At 47.2% G+C, this 15,155-nt stretch overlaps 1 protein-coding gene across 4 annotated transcripts in view; it reads left to right on the plus strand.

Moving 5' to 3' along the window:
- Window positions 1-15,155, plus strand: part of LOC144107008 (putative protein kinase C delta type homolog) — a 387,210-nt gene that overhangs the window by 234,867 nt on the left and 137,188 nt on the right. For all 4 annotated transcript variants that reach the window (XM_077639983.1, XM_077639984.1, XM_077639982.1 and 1 more), the window contains 2 exons: window positions 1,755-1,840; window positions 7,371-7,500. In XM_077639983.1, the coding sequence (XP_077496109.1) occupies window positions 1,755-1,840; window positions 7,371-7,500 (216 nt within the window). The remainder of the gene's footprint in view (window positions 1-1,754; window positions 1,841-7,370; window positions 7,501-15,155) is intronic.

Below are 15,155 nucleotides of genomic sequence, written 5' to 3' on the forward strand. Positions count from 1 at the left end.
TCGGAATGTGCCGGACGGTACCAACCTCGAGCTGAACAAATGACTCAAGCAAAGGAGCAAGTGCATTTTCTTCAATGTCGGTCTGCCATCATTCTGCATATTACGGACACACCAGATAATTCAGCGCGGTACGTGGATGTGCAAGTTGGCTGATGCCGAATTCTCCGAAAGTGTTTTTCAAACAAAAAAGGCCAAACAGGTCAATTGCTCAAGTTTTGTTTAACCTTGCTGTCGTATTTTCACCAAAGTCTGGATTTGAATTCGACGGTGCAAGTGAAATTGGATGGAAGGCAAGTGCGAAACGACGAGAAAACGCCTTTTCTAAACAGAACTTAGGAAAACAGGAAAGCACGTGTTTCAGCAATGTCGCTTCCTCCACGAGCATTATCTTTATCACGCGGTTGAATAAACAACGCGGTGTGTGGCCTCACGTTTTTGCGGTTTGCTTTGGTTTCCACTCGCTGGACTTGGAGACATTTGTCCTAGAAAGTTCATGAAAAAAAAAGATTGAAAATATAACTGTTTAAGGGTCACTTGATATGAATCGATCTTGTTTCTACATAAATTTTACATTTCATGTCTTGTTTCATTCTCAAGAGCTTCCAATTTAATGTGCGAGGAAAGTTTTCGTTCAGTTTCATTCTCACAGGTCACGTTACTGGCATCGATTCATGCCTTTGTTTCATTGGAGGCACAAGCAGGACGTTTACGCGACCACACTGCCTGAAATTTTTGACACACTGCCTTGACGCGCTGTGGCAAGGCAGCAGGCTCACATTTTGTAACACCACATCCGCGCCTCAACGAAGTGTGAAACGATGGTCGGTGGACATGCAACACGGCGCACTGTGAACGGGATGTGCGAGGCGCGTTGTACCGCATCGCGATGCGATGACACGGCGCCACTGACCGAACCCCTGAACAGGTGCCAAGCGTCGGGGAGGAAGGGTGCCTTTTCAAGAAGGGTCTGTGAGCCCTGACAGATCTGGCCGCGGAAGTTTAGGTGTTCTGCTAGACCATCCTACTTTTCCTTAGCACCTTTCTGACACGTGCAGTTCCTGGTTCATTCTACTGCCAAGAACTTAAGCCAGATAATTTGTTTCCTCTGTTTGTGCCTCATGGTAAGTCGAACTACCCCACCTCGAGGACAACCTCTGGAATAGTAGCACCTATCACTGCGCTATGCATTTGCTCTGCAGTGTGCTCGAGCTAATTAACGATGATGACCAGAATTGCCGACGAACAGTTGGCACAGATTGTAACGCATAAAGACACTGCAATAAACAGCAGTTCATGAAATTCATTTTCACTACCAAGACCTTCTGAGCAATCGTTCATTCCTTTAGATTGTTTCCTACACCAAGGTTGAAACTTCTTACGAAGTAAGCCGAGATACTGTGGCCACAGTGGCCATAGAGCAGTGTTAATCAGAGAGCAACGGTGAAGGGGTTTCAGGCTTAAGTAGGCTGCTGACGGTATTTATTACGACCCTCGATGTGCCAAAATGGCGCAGTGTTTTCACTGCCTGAGGATATTAAAATGAAAAGAGTTTCTTGCCTTCTGCGCAGCGGCGCTATCACTGCCAATGCGGAACGAATGTTGTTTGCTCCGCAGGCATGGTCTTGAGCGGAAGATCAGCGCGTGTCAATCTGTAGTGCACGTGGAGAAGGTCTGACGATCGAGGTTTGCGCAAGGATACATGCCGACGCTGATCTTCTCTGCTTTCTTTCTCTCTCTGTCTCTCACTTTCGCAGCGTGCCAAGTGACCGTACACAAGCGATGCCACGACAAGTTCTTGGCGAAATGCCCGGGCTCGGTCAAGGAGTCTCAAGCCACGCTGGTAAGAAGGAGCTGCCCGCGTGACTTGTCCAAAAAAGAGGCACTTACAAAGTCCCTCTCCTCCCATCCCTTCGCGTGTGTCACGGCCCTTAATGGAGTACTCGCGCGAGAATACTTACATGAGCCATCCGCTGCACATATATTAACACTGTAGTACACTGTGAAAAGCCCGACACTTTTCCAACAGCAAACTCAACTTCCTTTCGCCGGCAATTTTCTTCGCATGCAAACCGAAAGGCTGTGCAGTACACGCATGTTTACGCTTGCAAACAAAGCATGGGGGATGAAAAGGTGCATGGAAGGAAGCACACCATATGGAAAATAAAGTTACGCGTATCATGTTAAGGGACAGGAAGAGAGCAAGGCGGGTTAAGGAACAAAAGCGAGTTAATTATAATCTAGCTGAAAAGGAGGAAAAGAAATGAGGCTGGGGCATGTAATGAGAAGGGAAGGTAATCGCTGGTTCCTTAGAGGAGCATAGTGCGTTCCAAAATAAGGTCAGTGTAATAAAAGAGCGGCAATTAGTCAGGGCCCCGCCGCGGTTGCTCAGTGGTTAGGGCGCTCGACTTCTGATCCGGAGTTCCCGGGTTTGAACCCGACCGCGGCGGCTACGTTTTTATGGAGAAAAAACGCTAAGGCGCCCGTGTGCTGTGCGATGTCAGTGCACGTTAAAGAACCCCAGGTGGTCGAAATTATTCCGGAGCCCTCCACTACGGCACCTCTTCTTCCTTTCTTCTTCCACTCCCTCCTTTATCCCTTCCCTTACGGCGCGGTTCAGGTGTCCAACGATATATGAGACAGATACTGCGCCAGTTCCTTTCCCCCAGAACCAATTATTATTATTATTATTATTAATAATTAGTCAGGTGGGCGGAGGAGAATGGAAAACTTGCGCGTTAAGATGGCCGCAGCGTGCCCAAGGCAGAGCTAAGTGGAGATTGAAGGAACAGGCGCCTGATTTGCAATGGCCGCAGTTGTGCTGGAGATGTTGGTGACAGGATGAAATCTTTGAGGTCACCGTTTGGTTCGGCTGCACGTACTACCTGTTGCAAACTTGTACAGTACGCGGCACATGAGAAGTACTGATTGTGTGATCGTGCGTCGATCGTATCCACCGAGAGTTGGCATGTTGAAAGACCGACAACACTTTAGCTCATGAGGTTTGATGAAGAAACAGGGGTAGCTGCTCTATCAACATCCGCGCCCTCATGGCCGCTTGAAACCATTGGTGCACGTAGCACGCGCAGTGTATGCATAATGAACTAATGCACCCATTAGCGTCACGTGCTGCCCATTCACACATGATTAAGAATTGTCTGTACCTCACTGTTGGAATGAGAATTCATGTTTTATTTATTTATATATATATATATATATATATATATATATATATATATATATATATATATATATATATATATATATATATATATATTCAACGCTGCTCACGAGTAAAGCATCAGTAAATGTAGCGCCGAACCAGAAGTTCAAGAGCGATTCATCCTATTAGGGATATTAGGGAAAGACCAAGGCGCAAAATGCGGATGCTCCAGCGTCCGTCAAAATTTCACAAATAGGAACAGAATTGGCACATAAGAATTCTCGCGCACCCAGAGATGGCTCAGCTTTCTGAGAGCATGCACCATGTGCCTATGAGCTCATATACTTCCTTCTCTTGCATGTCTGTCAACACAGATAAAAGACAGGCTACAAGGGTTCGTGCTGAGAAATTCCTTAAATGATCCCAATTAATTTACTACAGCATGCAGTCCAGGGTCTATCGCCAACCGGAACTGGTCTGTCTTGCAATTCTAGAATGAGCGAGTTTTTAGAGACGTCCATCATTAAATTCGGCTCGTTGTTAGTTTGAGTAACGAGGCACGTAGCATATTATTGCGTTAGTGTGAGTGCACAGTGCAAACTGGCTCTTTATCCAACGTGGCGGAGTCGATTGGTGGAATTTTTTTCGCCCTCCTGTTTCAATCTCCCCCCCCCCCCCCCCCCTCTGCACTTTATTTCTTTCCCTGACCTGAAAGAAGACAGTAATATTTCAAACTTTATAAGAATAATGTGGCCTAGGCTGACTTTGTCCTCTCAAAAGATTTAATGTATGCACTAATAAACAGCCTTTCCTGCGGAAATTTTCAACATGTTGAAGATGCGGGAATTGTACAAATTAACTGAAGGAGCTGCCGCGGGGGCTCAGCGGTTATGGTGCTCGGCTGCTGACCTGAAAGACGCGGGCGGGTTCGATCCCGGCCGCGGCGGTCGAATTTCGATGAGGGCGAAATTCTAGAGGCCCGTGCATTGTGCTATATCAGCGCACGTAAAAGAACTTCAGGTGGTCGAAATTTCCGGAGCCCTTCACTGCGGCGTCCCTCATAGCCTGAGTCGCTTTGATACGTCAAGCTCCCATAAACCTAAAGCTAAACCAATATCACTGAAGCAATGTAACGGCTTTCTTCGGCACTTTTGTAGAAATGTGGGCCTAAATGGCACACAACTACTGGTAGAACTTACAAAATAAGCATTTTCTCTTTTCGTTGCCAGAGATTCAGTGGAACAAGCACAAATAAAGTCGCATCAAAGATGAGATTTCCGTAGTTGTCAGTCTAGAAAAACAAAAAAAAAGTTTTGAGTTCGAGCCTCAGTTCGCTAGCCAATCTTTCGACAAGAGGACATGTCTCCGTCTGGGCAAGTCGACAAGTCCTCTTGTCGAAAGATTGGCTAACGAACTGAGGCTCCCTCTGGACCTTTTTCCATTTTACTTGGTGCTCTCCAGAATCCCATCCATCTCTCTACTAATAGGTAAAGGATATAGCAAATATAATACCAATGACCGGTTACAAGAAATTATTCGCTCCGTCAATAATGATTCAAAATTAATGAATTATTTGACGGCACAGTGAGGTAGGGATCTTCTCTCTTAGAAAGATTAGCCGCGACGTTTTTGTTTTGCGGTTTGCTTTGCGCTTGCGCTTAAAGCGGGGCGACTCTGTGCAGACATCTCTCTGCATTGTGTTGTGCGGGCAAGCTCAGCGATGACGTCATCTCCACAAAGACTTTAAGCTTCCGCTACCACTCGCTGCCTTCGCCATCATCATCCACATGACTACACTCATTGCAGGGAAGAGGCCTCTCCCACGTCTCTCCAATTAACCCTGTCCTTTGCCAGCTGCGGCCACCGTAAAGCTTTTCCTGCTTTAGAAATGTGCCCCCGCTCTAGATGACGTCATCATCGGCACCCTAACCGGCGTTGCGCAGTGCAGAGAAGCCAGAACACTGTCGTGGCTGTAATAGGTGATTACGTCACCATTTCAATTCTTGCTCAAAAAGATTTCGCGTGCTTTTCTTGCAAGTTTCACAGACTCAATCCCTTTATTCTCGTCAAATTCAAAAACCTCTTCACTTGCCCTTTATGCAACGGGCGCAGGTGGCATGATAACGCAAGGCCTGGTACGAAGCACTGCTTATTTCTTTCCCGGCCAGGAAAATTCCACGTTGAGATACGAAACTACCGCGCGTGGAAGACGCTCGCAAGGCAGCACTTCTGCAAAGCATCTTTCCCAGGAAAACACAAATGTAATCAAACTCAGAATAGTCTTCTCTTTCGTATCTCGACAGCACGCGTGCACAAGCGAGACGCACGAAAGAAATCAAATTGCTAGCCCTTTGCTTCATGGCCGCTTTTCTTGTTGCGCAAAGATGCTTACACACTGTATACACTGCCTGGCGCGAGCATGTGCCTGCGCAAAGGCTCATTACGAATACACGAGGTCAACCGGTTCGATGCGATCGGGAATCCTCCCGCGAAGTTCGGATGCCTCGGGCGACCGTCGGGAAGTGATTCGACGGCTGCTTTTACGCCGATTTTTTTTTTATTGCACTCTGATATACGGGCCGCAATTCCAGCTGAGTGCTCGCTTGCGCCTTCTGGATATTCCTGGTGGACGCGGAACACGTTCTTGCCATTTTGCTACTTAAACTCTGTTTTGGCTTCGCTGAATTTGCAGGATTGCTCGCCGTGCGAAATTCAATCCATCGTCCATCACCCAACACGTGTTTTCATAGTCCAATCTGGATAAGTAAAAAAAGAAAGTGCGGAAAAAGCTTTTATTCTTGGAGCAGGTGTTTCTTGAGGTGCAAGACAAGTTTTGCTCAGAAGCATTAGTGAAAACTTTTTCACACTCTGAAGGCGTGAGCGGCATTTCTACGTTCAGCCGCTGTGGAAAAAATACACTACGTTGCCAATTTCTGCTAAGAACTACTAATTTCAGCGCTTAGTGATATTCGTGTGTGGACACATGAACACGGCACTGAGTGAGTGAGGGAGTGAGTGAGTGAGTGAATGTGAGTGAGTGAGTGAATGTGAGTGAGTGAGAGTGAGTGAATGTGAGTGAGTGAGTGTGAGTGAGTGAGTGAGAGTAAGTGCGTGAGTATGAGTGAGTGAGTGAGTGAATGTGAGTGAGTGAATGTGAGTGAGTGAGAGTTAGTGAATGTGAGTGAGTGAGTGAATGTGAGTGAGTGAGAGTTAGTGAGTGAATGTGAGTGAGTGTGAGTGAGTGAACGAGTGAGTGAGTGAGCGAGTGAGTGAGTGAATGTGAGTTAGTGAGTGAATGTGAGTGAGTGAGTGTGAGTGAGCGAGTGAGCGAGTGAGTGAGTGAGTGAGTGAATGTGAGCGAGTGAGTGAGTGAGTGAGTGAATGTGAGTGAGTGAGAGTTAGTGAGTGAATGTGAGTGAGTGAGTGTGAGTGAGTGAGTGAGAGTAAGTGCGTGAGTATGAGTGAGCGAGTGAGTGAGTGAGTGAATGTGAGTGAGTGAGTGAGTGAATGTGAGTGAGTGAGAGTTAGTGAGTGAATGTGAGTGAGTGAGTGAGTGTGAGTGAGTGAGTGAGTGAGCGAGTGAGTGAGTGAATGTGAGTGAGTGAGTGAGTGAGAGTTAGTGAGTGAATGTGAGTGAGTGAGTGTGAGTGAGTGAGTGAGAGTAAGTGCGTGAGTGTGAGTATGAGTGAGTGAGTGAGTGAATGTGAATGAGTGAGTGAGAGTGAGTGACTGAAAGTGCGAGTGAGTGAGTGAGTGCGAGTGAGTGAGTGTGAGCGAGTGAGTGAGTGTGAGTGAGTGAGGTGAATGAATGATGCAAGGGTGGGTGAGCGAAGGGGTGACTGATAGTGGCGGTTAGTGATTGAATGGTTATAGTTTATGGGGGTTTAAGGTCCCAAAGCGACTCAGTCTATGAGAGAAGCCGTAGTGAAGGGCTCCGTAAATTCCGACCACCTGGGGTTCTTTAACGTGCACTGACATCGCACAGTACACGGGCCACTAGAATTTTGCCTCCTTCGCTATTCCACCTCCGCGGCCAAGATCGAACCCGCGTTTCCCGTTTCAGCAACCGAGCGCTTAACTACGAAGCCACCGCCGCGGCACAGTGAATAAAATGAGTGCGTGAATGTGCAACCGAGTGAGTGAATTAGAGAATGACTCGGTCAGGAATGGTATGAATGAATGCCGACACCCTCCTCTTCCCATCCGCAAGTACCTCCGGGAGCGGTTCAAGATGGACGTGCCGCACCGATTCCGGGTGCACAACTACATGAGCCCGACCTTCTGCGACCACTGCGGATCGCTGCTCTACGGACTCTTCAGGCAGGGCCTCAAGTGCCAACGTGAGTTGCTCCATTTCGCATCTCTTCCTTCACTCTACGTCAAGAGCGGCACGCACGGGGCATTTATGTACAAATAACCGACATTCATCCTACGGTAGTTTACTGCGCACGCGAGAGATTACGGAAGCGCATGAAGTATGGAACACAATGATTTAATTGTAATCGTAAAGAGCCCTCGTTCGTCCTCGCATCAACGAGCTACACATCCAAACTGTCCGGCATCCCATAAGGGCTCCAAGGTCTTCGTTTTTTGTACACGCTTCCCATTTTCTCGCCTGTATTGAATCAAACACACATCCGTCTGACGAACACTTTCATGGTTGATCTCAGCACTGATATGCTTCAATATAGCACTGTATCTTGAACCTACTAAATAGTGATCAGGGCGCCAGAAAGAATACTGGAAGTGTGGTTTGGTCGTCAGAAACGGCGTGGTCCGTTTGCTTACTGCCGCAAACTCTCCGATGTTCAGTCGCACTTATTAATTGCTAAGGTAATGCTTCCTTAAGCAGTTACAGGATCTTCCGTGCTATGCAACTCTTTCACACGCTTGAAAGCAAGAGTGACAAGAAAGGGTAGCTGCTCCGTGCAAAAAAAAAAAAGGTGCTTGCTGGCGTAGTAGTGCTGAATATAGGGCTACTGGCAAGATTCCTCTGTGTTCTGCATGGGGAGCCACCGACAAACAGAAAACCTTGTCCAGAGATTTTGATGACTTAGACATACCTAGTGCGTGACTAGGGAAAAGTCACTCTTGATTTCTGGCAAATGTACTCCGGTGTTACGATCCCGCTCGTGGCCAAGTTGACTGCCATTTAGGCACGCGATACATAAGCAGGCAAACTGCAGAGTCCAGATCACACTCACGACATTGATGCTCACAAGATAACAATCGCGACGGTCTTCTGAGAGAGTCTGTCTGCAATTCCGCCATCCCGATGGTTTCCCGTCAGCCACCATCGAGAATGTCGGACTATTTCCGAAAACCTTGGCATCTCTGGCCCACCGACCATCCAGAGCGCGAGTATTTTCACATTCAGCCCGCACTAAAATCCGACTGCTTGAGTAGAATACGCAGACCCCCAGAGCACCTCAGGCAATCGGCGATTGGGGTGAGAAGAGTCGTTTGTGCACGAAAATCTAGCGTGCGGCCTTTAGCATATTCTACGACGTCACGAGGTCTCCATCCTTCGGGAGACGTTGAAAAACCCACGAGTAGCAGAAGCCCCTCGTAGTCTCAGTTCTGAAGCTTCGTTTCTTTTTTTTTTTTGAAGAAGTGAAGGTATAACCCGTAGATCCTATCACCCTAGAACAGTAGCTGCAACGTATCACATCGCGCCAGACACATGTATGACCCCGCATTCGTGGTACGACGTCATATTCGTGGGCGACTGTAGTACACTATACAGACGAGTGCTTCCAAGAATAAACGTCTTTCTTGGCGTGGAGTTCCAAGCCGTCAACAGATAACGAATCTGTTTGGAAGACGCTGCCACTCCTTTACTACAAAATAAAGCCGACAAAAAGAAGAAAATATGCATTTAAATAATGGAGGTCTTGCTTCGGGAGAGGTGCCTATCCAAAAATAGAATCTCATAGAGTAGGCTGAGCACGTGGTGTTGGAGAGCCATATGCACTTTCCAGACAATTCGTCTCGCGCGCTCGCGGTGTGACCGAGAAATCAAAATCCGTTGCACTGGTTGCGTTGCGTCACGGTGCAACTCGCCACCACGGCCCGTCCAAGCATGAAAGAGAGCGGCCGCTAATGACGCCTGTCAGTCCACCAAGACTTCGCACTTTGCAGTTTGTCGCTGGGCTGGTCTTACCAGGCTTCGCGCGGCGCTGCCAACAGGCGTGGTGCTTTTCCAAAAAGCACCAAGTCACCATCAGGTGTAGCTCCAAGTAACTGCGTGTTATTGGCAAAACTCGAGCACCAGATTCCGGGCATGCATGCATCAGCTGTCGCGCACGACCTGCTTTCAGTTTGGCATTCTACGCAGAACCTCTTTTGAGAGAGGATATTTATTTATTTTTATTTATTTATTCAGATACCATCAAGGGCCCTCAGTTTGAGGGTATTACATGAGGGGTAAAACACGAATACATAATAGGGAGTACAAATGGAGGAACAGTAATTGAATAAACTCTACAAAACAAATTAAGGCACCAACATATTCATAAAAGAAAATAAGTATAGATATCTGTAATAAAAAAAGGGGGATGAAATGATACACGAAAGGGACAAGAATAAAGTTCCCAATAAGGACAGCAAACAAAACGTAAAGATCACATAAATGGTCAAACAGTAATAGTGGTCATTACAGGGCAAGAAGCTATGCATAAAAAAAATAAAAGCAGTTATTTTAGAATACCAGCCGAGCAGTGTGATACATTAGTGCACCATGCACATTTCCATCGCACCCTGGAATCATTTAGGAAAAAAGGCAAAGACCTAGTATTTACCAGATGCTATGCGAAGGGTCGAATGTGACGCTTATCTTTTTGCTTCCGCAATTAAGAACACTAAGTCACTTTTCTAACGTCGATATTGCGAGCAGTCTGCTGCCGGGAAGTAATGGCTCCGCACGGAAGTAGCCTGTAAGAAATAACAAGAACCCACAGCCTGTGACCACTTTAGGTTTAATTACACAATAGCTTAGATTACTGGTGCAGTGCAGTGATCGGTGTAATTCTGCAATAACCTCCTGAGACCCGTTTATGGCAATTTGTCCAATATATTGGACATTAGCTTTTAAGCCAGTACTCCCGCGCAGAAAGATTCATCTTCATAAAGCCCGCTTGTCCAATCCCTTCCCTTACGGCGTGGTTCAGGTGTCCAAAGATATATGAGACAGATACTGCGCCATTTCCTTTCCCCAAAAACCAATTATTATTATTATTATCAATACATTGGACAACTGGTGGCGCCATCTGTGCACCTTTTTTGAACTTAAACGGCTCACTTTCCCGCCAAAACACTTTGAAAATGGTGGCGTTCAGCGGCGCGGCGTTCTATGGCACCTGCCGGAGAAGTGTGTGTTGTTTCTGCAATTCTTACCTACTTTGAACGCGTAAATTTTGTTTGATATCAACAAAAATAGAACAGAAAACATGTAGATATTATAATTGTAACTCTACATGACCTAACTTTTCTGTGCTTTCAATTTGATTTCACGTGTCCAATACGTTGGACGCTGGGACTCAGCCCGGTTATTTTGACCGCGTTTTTTAAAATGGCTTTCGCAATAACTGTAAACGAATACTGCTGGTATTTAACGGCTGGGGAGGAAATAACGTCTTTTTTGTTATAGGAGACAGGCCTCGCGTTTCTGATGAGACGGCGGAAGCAGTTTTACAAAGAATTGCACAAGCCAACACATCAGACATTGACCTATCGGACAGCGACGACGACACTATTGTCGATCCAAACTTCAGTGCACCACTTGAGGATGAGGGCACTGACGAAACCAGCGATGACGAAGGTCCCTCCACATCAGGCACTGGAAGAGCTGAGAAGACTTGGAAACGCCATCAAGGGTAAGGAAGAAATTATTAACGAAAATGTGTGTACAAAATGTGTCATGATGACCTCAGTTATTTATAACATAAATACTGGCATTGATTTTTGCGAAATTTAATTGGTGCTTATTTTTTGCATGCCGTGAGATTACAACTTGGATCCCTGACTTTGGAGACAACATTGACAGCAGTGAACAACGCTGTTCGTGGGCACCAATTGACTACTTCGTGCAGTACATTCCTAATGAGGTGTACGAAAAAATGGCCCTGGCTATGAATCGGAGTTATGTTGAGATGACGGGAAAATCTCTGCAAACATCAGCAGAACTGAAAACTTCTCGCAATTTCATTGACCATGTCTTGTCTGTGTTATCCACAGATACGGATGTACTGGCAAAAAAAATAAACACGAGTACCTCTTGTAGCAGACAACATGTCCAGAGATCGATATTTTAAACTGCGACATCGCCTGCAGTTGGTTACTGAGGTTGAAGTCAGCGAAGAAGAGAAGAAAGATGACCTACTGTGGCGCATAAGGCCGCTGTTGGAATTTGTATTGAAGGGCTGCCAGAAGCTTCTTCGCTCAAAGTATCTCTGCATTGACGAGCAAATGATCCCTTTCAGCGGACGCACCCAGCTCAAGCAATACGTTCCGCGCAAGCCAAATCCAGAGGGGCTAAAAAATTTCGTCCTTGCTACTCCCGGAGGATTAATCCTTGATTTTGAAATCAGTCAGAGAAAAAAATCAAGTCTATACCCAGGGAGTTCCGGAATCGCTGAATCCGCAGTGCTGCGGCTGGCCGATAGACTGGCCCCAGGTACAAGTCTTTACTTTGATAGATACTTCACATCTTGTGCACTGCTAGATAAACTTACGGACAAAGGAATTGCCGCAACGGGGACACTAATGAATAACCGAATACCTAAAGGGGTAAAGCTTTCAGGAGAGAAAGAGCTAAAGGAAAGAGGAAGAGGAGCATCGGAGGCATGGATCAGGAAAGATAAGAAACAGATTGTCGTACGATGGTATGACAACAAGCCAATGACTTTCCTTTCTTCAGTTCATGGAGAGGACCCGCAAGACACCTGTCGTCGATGGTCTCGCAAAGAAAAGAAATACATTGATGTCCCTCGGCCAGACATTGTGCGCATGTACAACGTCAACATGGGCGGCGTCGATCTTGCGGACCGAATGATAAGTTATTACAGGATAAAAGCTCGAGTGAATAAATGGACCATCAGAAGCATTTTTCATTTCTTTGATATCGCCCTCAGCAACTCGTGGGTGCAATACACTAAGGACATGCATACATAGCAGAGGAAACGCAAAGAAATACTGAAATTTATGGATTTCCGTCTTTCTGTTGCTGAAAGCCTCACTGCTGAAGGAAAAAAACAGCAAGAAACAGAGAGTGACAGCGAAGTTGAGTGGAGCCCACCATCAAAGCAAGCTCGACGAGGAGAGACCAACAAAAGTGCCTACCACTTCCCAAGGCTGTCTGACGCAGCTAACGCTGCGCGCTGCAGGTTTGAGGGGTGAAGACAAAGTTTTTTTGCACAAAATGCCAGCAGTTCTTCTGCATAACAAAAGACAGAAGATGCTTCGAAAAGGCACAGAGCAAGTGAGCACAGCGAAAATTTTTTATTCAGTTAACGTATATTTTGCTACTTTGACTTTTGTCATAATAAAGTACTTTTTTCGCACAGCTTTCACGGCCTTATCTGAAGTATTTTGTGGCATGCCCACTGGGTGGGAAAATACGGCTAGAGTCCTAGTGTCCAATATATTGCACATCGCGCTGAGCTGAAACTATTAGTGCTGTTGAAAAAATATCTCTCACTTTTCACCTTTGTATTCCTACCAGCTTATTCTGAAACCCTACAAAGTTTTTGTTCACTCAAATTCACTTCGGGTCTCAGGAAGATAAAATAAATTTTCAGGGCTGGCTTCCTGAGTAGCCTATATTCTGGCGACGCGCCTGTGTCGATTTTAACAAACAGTCGTCGGGACCTCTCAAAACCTTCACCGTCCCTAATGGCTTTCTACTGACTGTCAGAGTGGACGACGAGAAGATGCCTGCGCGAGACACTGCTTTAAATACGGAGACATTGCGCGAATTGCGCAACACTCGCTGTGCCACTTTCTCGCGGTTCGAGTCTGGGAGCGCTGAAACTTCAGCGCGCTCCTAAACCGTGAGGCTTTCCTCTGTGAGACAATGTGGGCACCGCGCCTGACTATAACAAGCAGCGAATGAGTGTCTTGTTTTATATCTGTCACTTTTCTCGTTTCTGCCTTATATCACGCGTCCTCATGCATAGGATATGGCGCAGCCAAACGTGTCAGGAATGGTTTGGTTTATGGGGGTTTAACGTCCCAAGGAGGCTCAGGCTATGAGGGACACCGTAGTGAAGGACTCCGGAGATTTAGACCACCCGGGGTTCTTTAACGTGCACTGACATCGCACAGCACACGGGCCTCTAGAACTTCGCCTCCATCGAAATTCCACCGCCGTGGCCGAGGTCGAACCCGCGTCTTTCGGGCCAGCAGCCGAGCGCCATAACCACTCAGCCACCGCGGCGGCTGGTGTCAGGAATGGATAGTTAGTAGATTTCCACATGGTGATTGTCGTTCTCTGTAACCAGGCGCCTTTGACACAGGGCAGGACAATGTAGAAAACGAATGCAGTTAACCTGAAAAAAAAAGGTACGTACTAAAACACAGCCTTCTTGCCAATAAAACCTAGCAGTCATTACACGGTCTTTAGCATGACTCCCGGTCGGCAACCGGGAGCCGGTGGTGAGAAAATTCTGTAGCGTAATTTTTTAAAGGTGCTATCTGTCCTGCACGTCCGTTTGACTCGTGGGTAGGGGAAATCTGTCACTAACACATATGCAGCCTCCTCGTCTCACACTTTCGCTCTTACCAAGCCTCCAATCTTGAGTAGCTGCGTGTGCTGCTCAGATGTTCACAGAAAACAGACCTGCAACAGTGGCGCTCCTCTAAATCCAGGACAGAGAACTGGGTTATACAAGTGAACCATTTATCAACATTTTAAAGTACCCTGAAAGGTTCTCTAGCGACAAATGGTGCAGAGTCATCTAATTATGGCAAAGTTGAATGAAGGGGTGGGTGTGCCACAGACTGGAGACGGGCCCGTCTCTGCAGCAAAGGTTTTCTTCGCGTTGGAGAGCATCCGACACTCCTTGACGCATGTGAATGCGAGCAGAGGCGGCAAACAAACTGTCACGCTGCCACTGGGAGCAGTGATGCAGAATGGCGGAGAAAAAATATGTCTCAAACTAACCACAACGGATCAAAATGGGGCACTTGTTTTGTAGCGATAGCTACATTACGGTAGCATTTCGAGCCTGCATCGTGGCGGCGCGCCACCCTGTGGCTGCGCCGCCACGCTGTCACGTGGTTAGTCACGTGGTGCGGAGCAGCTGCCGGCGACGCCGCGCCGTGGTTGATCACATGGTTCGTCACGTGGTTGGTCACGTGACCAAGTTCCACTCTGCCAGCTGTAGCTATCGCGTCACTCCAGGTTTAACCAAAGATAAACCACCGCCATTTTTTAACGCTATTGCCGCCATCTGTGTTCGTCCTTGGACGACTGAACGACATTAAAGATTTTTAGCCAATTTAACACCCTTTACCAAACACTCCTAGACTGGGGACTGTACATGTTTGTCAACGGGGCAAAGAGAGTGTCTGTGTACGCGATTTGTTTACACGGCAAAGAATGGAGGGGTCACAACGTAGACACTAAATCTGCGCTCATCCCCTGACACTGGCGCTTTTCATTTTCGCATAACTGCACAGACGAGAGAAATTCTCTCCACGACGCCACAAGTGCCACATCATCCTCGCGTCGGACCGTTGCTCAGAATTGCGTCATTCTATCATTCTGCCACAACCATCCGTCATACACTTGGGTAACGACGCTGCCACCGCGACGGCAGCGAAAAGAAACAAAGCAACAACGAAACTGCACTCACTGCAAGCACAGACAAATCAGGCGGGGGCGCCGGCTGCTTCAACCCTCCCCGCCCCCTGGTGCGCCTGCCAAAATAAGGTTGTTAGGGGCCCCTCAGCGGGGGCGGTTGCTGCGCGGCAGCCGACGGCGTCGGTTCAGCGC

Source organism: Amblyomma americanum, chromosome 10 (assembly GCF_052857255.1).
Source record: "Amblyomma americanum isolate KBUSLIRL-KWMA chromosome 10, ASM5285725v1, whole genome shotgun sequence".
Lineage (NCBI taxonomy): Eukaryota > Metazoa > Arthropoda > Arachnida > Ixodida > Ixodidae > Amblyomma > Amblyomma americanum.